The following is a 7894-nucleotide window of genomic DNA, read 5'->3' as shown; positions in this document are numbered from 1 at the left end:
AGGCATAGCTACAGTGGGGCAAAAAAGTATTTAGTCAGTCACCAATTGTGCAAGTTCTCCCACTTAAAAAGATGACAGAGGCCTGTAATTTTCACCAAAGGTATACCTCACCTGAGAGCCGTAATGAGAAAAAAATAAATAAAATCCAGAAAATCACATTGTCTGATTTTTAAAGAAATGTATTAGCAAATTATGGTGGAAAATAAGTATTTGGTCAATAACAAAAGTTCATCTCAATACTTTGTTACATACCCTATGTTCACAATGACAGCTAATTTTTTTCTCTAAGTCTTCACAAGGTTTTCACACACTGTTGCTGGTATTTTGGCCCATTCCTCCATGCAGATCTCCTCTAGTGACGTTTTGGGGCTGTTGCTGGGCAACCCAGACTTTCAACTCCCTCCAAATATTTTCTATGGGGTTGAGATCTGGAGACTGGCTAGGACACTCCAGAACCTTGAAATGCTTCTTACGAAGCCACTCCTTCATTGCCCAGGCGGTGTGTTTGGGATCATTGTCATGCTGAAAGACCCAGCCACGTTTCATCATCAATGCCCTTTCTGATGTAAGGAGGTTTTCACTTAAAAGCTCACGATACATGGGCAGAAAAACAGCCCCAACGCATGATGTTTCCACCCCCATGCTTCACAGTAGGTGAAGCTGCATGCACCTCTGGATGGTGCTGTGGACCCAAGCACGCCGTCATTTGGCATTACGAGGACGTTTGGACTTCCACAACGAGTACAGAGCCACAATACAGGTCAAATCGTCATCCATTGCTGCTCGCGTATTGCAGAAGGAAATGCTGTCTTTAGCTCTTGGAGGAGAAGCCCCTCTTCTTCAGCATTTACAGCGCAAATGAAGCAAATGCGCATTCAATGTGTATTTTTTACTCCCGTGATCAAACTCAAGCGAAGGACGCGAGGCGAAGCGAACTTTCGCGTCCAGTGTGTACGCAGCATTAGCGAGAGCAGACTTCAATGGTTTGGACTCATCCAGAGGAGAGATAGTGAGTATATTGGTAGAAGGATGATGACGATGGAGCTGCCAGGCAAGATTTCTAGAGGAAGACCAAAGATAAGGTTGACGGATGTAGTGAGGGAAAACATGAGGGCAGTTGGTGTTAGAGAGGAGGATGCAGATAGGCTTACATTGAAAAGGATGACACACTGTGGCAATGCCTTACGGGACAAGACGAATGGAAAAGAAGATTGCCATGGTGTGAAGGTATGAGTTGCCAACTGTAATTTTTTCATGTCGTCCCACTTCAGTCACGTTCGCTCAATGTGTGGCAGGCCTTAGGGGCTTTGATGCCATCAAGTGACATCTTAGAGGATTTCAGAGAACAAAAACTGAATAGGTGAGTTTTTGGTTTTTTTCAGCAAATAAATGACAGGTTCCCCCCTGACCAATCGATCTGCTAATGGGGGATCACTGTCATACCGTGCACATTGATCTTCACGTCCACTTGGACAGTCGCTCAGTGTGTGGCAGGGCTTAGGGGTTTTGCAGGGCTTCGGTGCCATCGAGTGGCAGCTTAGAGCATTTCAGAGCACAAAAACTGAATAGGTTGAGTTTTTTCAGCAAATAACAAATGACAGGTTCCCCCCTGACCAATGAGTCTGCTCATGGGGGGATCACTGTCGTACCGTGAGCTTTGACCTTCACGTCCACTTGGACAGGCATGTTTTCATTATGTTTATATATGGTATTTGGAATATTCAGCATTGAAAACCACATATACAATTATTTTTGACTAGTTGCTTTTTTTACCCACAAGTTCTTGGAGGTGACAATTTATCCTTCATACCGACAGCTGACAAGTCTCACCACTAGGTAAATACATCGATATACGATTTTAAAATGGACCAACATATATTTTATGTCATAAAGTTCAGTTTTTTTTTTTCCCCCCAAATGAGAATGTTATCCAAAGTTAAGCCTTACATTTCCTTTAATGACTTTGAGAGGGTTATTATGCTGTTACTTCCACCAGGCTTGATGATTGTCATGCCCTCTATGTTGGTCTCAGCCACGCTTCCCTCGCTCACAAAACTAGCCCAAAATGCTGTTGCTCAACTTTTAACCGGATCACTCAGGCGAGACCACATCTCACCTGTGCTGGCGTCACTCCACTGGCTTCCAATACATTTTAGAATTCACTTAACTTTTAAAGCTGTGAATGGGCTGGCTCCATCCTACCTCTCTGAACTTTTACACCCTTATACTCCAACACGGTCTCTGAGGTCTTCCGACAGATCTATCCTTGTCGTCCCAAGAGCAAAGTTGAAACGCAGGGGAGACAGAGCCTTTGTTGTCACTAGCCCCCAAACCCTGGAAGGAGCGCTCCCTGCAGGTTAGATTAGCTACCACTCTCCCTATATTTAAATCCCGTTTAAAAACCCATTTGTTCTCCCTGGCTTTCTCAGACCGTTATGAGAGTTGGTAGTGTGTGGTGTTATTTTGTGATTTTGTAAAGTGTTTTTATGTCCTACATTTGTTTTTGATTATTGGTGCTATATTTTATACACTTTTATATTTCATATCCTCTGATCTACAGCAATCTGGTCAACTCTATTGTTTGTAAATGTGCTTTATAAATAAATTGGATTGGATCTTTCACCAAATGTATAACCTTTAGTGTGAACAATAATTAAACCAATTCCATTTTCCTTAGGTTAAATACTATATTTTCTGTAATGTTTATTTACAATTTATCATTCAACGGCAATGTTATAAATTACACAAAGAGCACAAAACATGTCATTATAGAACTTACAACTGAAAAATGTTAGCTCTGCACTAGGTGAGGCGTTATCAAATTATTTTCTCTGAGCATTTGACACTTACTGACATGTTGTGAGCCAGAGTTCAAAGGGCTCAATCATAACTGCCAATCTCTCCCACTAAAGGGTTTGAATGGCAAAGTTTGACAGGCAGTGCCCCTGGACAGATGTCAAACAGGAAGTCAGGAGTCTACTCCAAAAACAATACTTTTTACATTTATGTATGCACAATTTTGACAAGGAATCACTACTTAATACATAAATGCTACCTCTAATGCAGTCTGCACTAAAGAAAACCAAAACTGGTGGTGATAAAACATTTTATTTGTATAGTTCTTTTCTAAATACTCAAGACACTTAACAAGGAAAGAGAAAACATCAAACGATGACAAGATGAATAAAAAATACAAATAACTTTAAAAAGAAAAAAAATAATGTCAGTAGGATTTTTGATATTTCAACAGAAATATAACAGCTACATACAGGAGCCATAATGAAACTTTCACAAACTGACCTGGATCTCATGGCCGTCGCATCCAACTACAGCTGTATCTGGAATTATTTTATTTGCTAAATTAATCTCTACCCTGGTGATTTTTGTACAAGTAAAAAGTCTTTTGGGGGCAGTGCGTGGGTCCTGAGCTACAGACAAACAATTTTCTGTGTGTAACTTCCAAATGCAATTATGTGGGCACAAACTGGCTCAAGTGCACAGTCACAATAACATACTAGCTGGTACATGGGCTGGAAAAGTACAATGTTTAACACATAAGTGTAACAAGTAAAACCTCGTCTTACAGTGCTTCATTTGAAAGGTAACACATACTCTTTTGGATTTTAGGTACAAGTCACTAGGCAAATTTGACTTGATAATGCTGGCATCTTTTTGAAACAAATTTACAATTTGTATTAAAGAAGACTTAATAAAGGGCTCTAGTGTGAGTATCTTCGTCTGGAAGTTATACTTGAAACAACAGGAGTTCCTCAATGTTTATCTATAGGTAAGGCTTAAGAGAATGTATACTTTATCAAGTAGTCCTGAATGTACATAGTGGCAAGAAGTGGAGTGAAAAGAGGGTTCAGTAACATTTTTCCAATTGCATAAGTCTCATTAAGAAAGAAAACAGGAACATTTGTTAACCTACTTAATCTTGAAATTTAGGGTTGAAATGTTTCTATAAAAAGAAATTCAATAGAATTAGGTTAAGCATATAGAATTTTTCATGAGGAAAGAAGGAGAGGAAGGAGGGGAGATTGTTAACTTATGACCAGTATGGATCATACATTAGGGGGAAGATGTAAAAAATATATATAAAAAAACAACTATTCAGAAATTATCTCACCAACTTCATAATGTTGCAGTTTTCCATTCCCACACACATGTCCCAAAAGGAGCTCACTCCGGCATCTAAACATTGGTTGATGTCCTCAATCCTTACTGCTGGAAGTGGAAAAGTAGAGGGGAAGAAGAGTGACGGTTTTGTTGGATGAGCTATGAGGAGGGACACTGGTTCCTGAAATTTTATTGATTGTAGAGTGAGCGCTGCTCCCAGGGCATAGCCTGGATGGTACGTGGCACAGGCGAAGGCTTGAGTGTTGTTGCTCCGTTTGGATGGAGGGAGTGGCCATGGCCAATGGTGTTGATAGTGGTGAGGGCCCGCTGAGGGGTCAGAGAGAAAGTGTCCTGGTGCTTTGGCTGTGGCAGAAAGTGGCAAAAATAATGACAATGAAAGAAGAGACAAAAGGAAGAGTAGTGGAAAGAGGGAGATGGGTAGAGGGGGAGGGGGAGAGAGAGAGGGAGAGAGAAAGAGAGAGTGAGTCCCTGGACAACAAATTTTCAAGTTCATTGCAATAATAACTGGAAAACAATCTTGTGCCTCAATGTACAGGTGCTGACCTACTACTACCGAGCGAGGTGGGAATGCCAACATGCAGTAAAATAGCAACCTAAACACAGAGTTATAATGGTGATTGATAAGGATTTTACATGGCCTTAAGTGTGTTACCATTTTGACGAAGAATTTATCAAATGCAAACATGCAAATATTTACGCACCAACAGGTATGCTCATAGTAAGATGACAACCAGAGTACAAATAATACATGGGGGGTGAGTAAACACCAGTGTACTCCAACGCTCTGTTACTTTCCCCAGCAGTGGCCGTTCGGCGCGCTGCTTTTCCGCAGTTGCAGAAACTGAAATCAGTTCCCCTGTAATGCAAAGTTAAAAACTGCGTGGTATGCTTCAAAAGCTGCAAGAGAATTCGCAAATAAAAATAGATCAAATTAGAAATCCGTGAGTAGCCACTCAATATTGTATCTCAATCTTTTGAATTCAAATTTTGAGATTTATAAATGAATATGATTAGTTTAATCATTAATATATTAACACAGTGCACAAGATTTCATTTTGCATTAATGACTCACTATTAGTGACAGGACTTTCACACAAAACCGTATAGTTCAACTGAATTTTCATTATCAGCATATACATTTGGTCTTTTATCCGAGTAATATTTTGTGTTACATGTCACAGGACACAAACTACCACAAACTGTCGTCGCATCTTTTAGTGAATTGTGTCAGTAGTTTACGTGTACAAAGTCTTTAATTTAGGGATTCAACCTCTCTTTTTCTAGGGTAGAATAATTATACAACATACCTGTACATCAATAATGATCAAAAACAAGAATTGGCAGAGTTTTAATTAATCTTTGGTTTATTATAATCCACACATCTTCCAAATGAAATTTTGAAGATGTATATATTTATTCCATCCTGTAAAAAAAAAAATAAAGAGTTCAAAATAAATCAAAATTGCAAAAATTTTAATTGACACTGATGCCAGGGGATGGGAATTGATAAGAATTTAGCAAATCCGATTCCATTATCAAGACTGCTAATCGATGTAATTCCTTATTGATGTTCTTAGAGACATCCAGATCCAGGTCCCGATCCGGACCCACACCTATCGCTGAAAAAGAAAGGCTATGATTCGAGACATACAGGGAAAATCCCATTTTAAATGTTGCAGCATTACAAGCTTTACGGTAGTGACGAAACATACAGACCAATCACATGCAAGTTACAGTAAGCCAGCCCACTTGACCTTACTTAGCCAATCAAGTCTGCATCTTAGGCTGTAAACACTGACTGAGCGCAGACCAGACAGAAAGAGAAGACAAAGTAGGGAGAGAGAAAAAGACGACAGCGTGGAAGTTGAATTAAAGGTGGACAAAGTTAAAAAAATGACCGATAAATGAAGAGGAAATTTGGAACAAATGGCGCTCTCCCCCAAAATTAAAATGGGACGGCCAGAGTCGTCGTTAATATGTACGTCTCAGTGGGAAGTTCCCACTGGGAGCACCTAGCATACGTATAAAGGCCATTATGAGACAAAACAAAGGTTTTTAACAAACAACCTCTTAAAAGGTTCAGTTGTTAAGATTTGTTAAATTAAAATGTGTAAAATTTTTGAGACTTCACTGTTGTGTCAAGATGCTAAACAAAAAAAGAGTAAAGTAACTTTTTTCTTATTTTTCAGACATCAAGCACTTTATTTAAACGTGTCATTTTCACTTTTTATTTACTGGCTCTTATTTTGAAATTCAGCCCTACTTTTTTTTTTTTAATAAAACGTAAGCCTAGATTGAAGATACATTTCTTCATCAAGCCTATTCCAACTGCTTGTCATTGTACTACTACTTCCAGTTTGCCCGTGTTGCCGTCGCTGGCTGAAAGTAATCCGCCTATACGTCTGGCGGTTTACTTTCACTTTTCACTACTTACACATGTCTATGGAGCAGTGGCCAACAAGGGGACACAGTCCGTGTACATCTGCACAGGTCCGAGAGTACGGAAAATGTGCTGGCCCTGCTGCCCAAGTTCTGGATTAACATAGCAGTTAGCATCGTTAACCTTGGCTAGTCCGATCTGCTCACCAGGGAGAAAGAGGAACGAGGGCAGCGAGCGGCACAAAATCAATGAAAGTCCATCTTAATTTATTTATTTAGTTATTTAATTTCTGGCCTATAGCACAGATTGTCAATCTGTTACGATGTTAACTCAATGTTTACGTTGTTGAAGTTTGTGGCACAGACAGCAAGCCTGTTTCCTAAACTCCACAGTGCTTTGTGGTTATTATATTTGAGATGGTAGCTGGTTTTCGAGAAAAGTTTTTGTTTTTACATATTTAGTTATTTAATTTCCGGTTTACAGCACGGACTGTAGACTATTTTTCTTATTTTTACAAAATGTAAGTGTCCTAAATAAATAGTCCAAACTTTTCTTTTTTTTGTTTTCGACACAAATGACACTGATGAAAAGTTTACATATCCTTGAGATTTTGCCCTGATAACATGCACACAAGTTGACACAAATGGGTTTGAATGGCAACTAAAGGTAACCATCCACACCTGTGATGTGTCTGCTTGTAATCAATGTGTGTAGAAAGGTTCAGTAAGTTTCTGGGCTCCTAACAGACCTTTGCACTGACATCTCTGGGTTCTGAGTCCTGGGGAAAGCCAAAGAATTGTCAAAGAATCTGCAGGAAAAGGTAATTGAACTGTATAAAACAGGAACGGGATCTAAGAAGATATCCAATGAACTGAGAATGCCAATCAGCAGTGTTCAAACTCTAAGAAGTGGAAAATGAGAGATTCTGTTGAAACCAAACCACGATCAGGTCGAACAACAAACATTTCTGCCACAACGGCCAGGAAAATTGTTCGAGATGCAAAGAAAAACCCACAGATGACTTCAGCTGAAATACAGGACTCTGGAAAAAAAAGTGGCGTGGATGTTTCAAGATGCACAATAAGGAGGCACTTGAAGAAAAATGGGCTGCATGGTCGAGTCTCCAGAAGAAAGCCAATGCCCCCCAAAAAAAAAAAAAAAAAAATAGAAAATCATGCTTACAATATGCCAAACAGCACAGAGGCAAGCCTCAAAACATCTGGAACAAAATCATTTGGAGTGATGAGACCAAAATTAAACTTCTTGGCCACAACCATAAACGTTTTGGAGAGTAGTCAACAAGGCCTACGATGAAAGTTACACAAAACTTGGTCAAAATTGATGGCAAGATGAATGCAGCATGTTATCAAAAAA

At 39.5% G+C, this 7894-nt stretch overlaps 1 protein-coding gene across 7 annotated transcripts in view; it reads right to left on the bottom strand.

The window, feature by feature from the left end:
- Positions 1-3092: 3092 nt before the first annotated feature.
- Positions 3093-7894, bottom strand: part of LOC133465408 (zinc finger protein 646-like) — a 101781-nt gene continuing 96979 nt past the window's right edge. For all 7 annotated transcript variants that reach the window (XM_061748197.1, XM_061748199.1, XM_061748194.1 and 4 more), the window contains one exon: positions 3093-4482. In XM_061748197.1, coding sequence (XP_061604181.1) covers positions 4309-4482 — 174 coding nt within the window. In that variant the 3' untranslated portion in view covers positions 3093-4308. The remainder of the gene's footprint in view (positions 4483-7894) is intronic.

The sequence above is a fragment of the Phyllopteryx taeniolatus genome, chromosome 16 (assembly GCF_024500385.1).
Source record: "Phyllopteryx taeniolatus isolate TA_2022b chromosome 16, UOR_Ptae_1.2, whole genome shotgun sequence".
Classification (NCBI taxonomy): domain Eukaryota; kingdom Metazoa; phylum Chordata; class Actinopteri; order Syngnathiformes; family Syngnathidae; genus Phyllopteryx; species Phyllopteryx taeniolatus.
The sequence above is the reverse complement of the archived record's forward strand: the minus strand, read 5'-3'. Positions and strand labels throughout refer to the sequence as shown.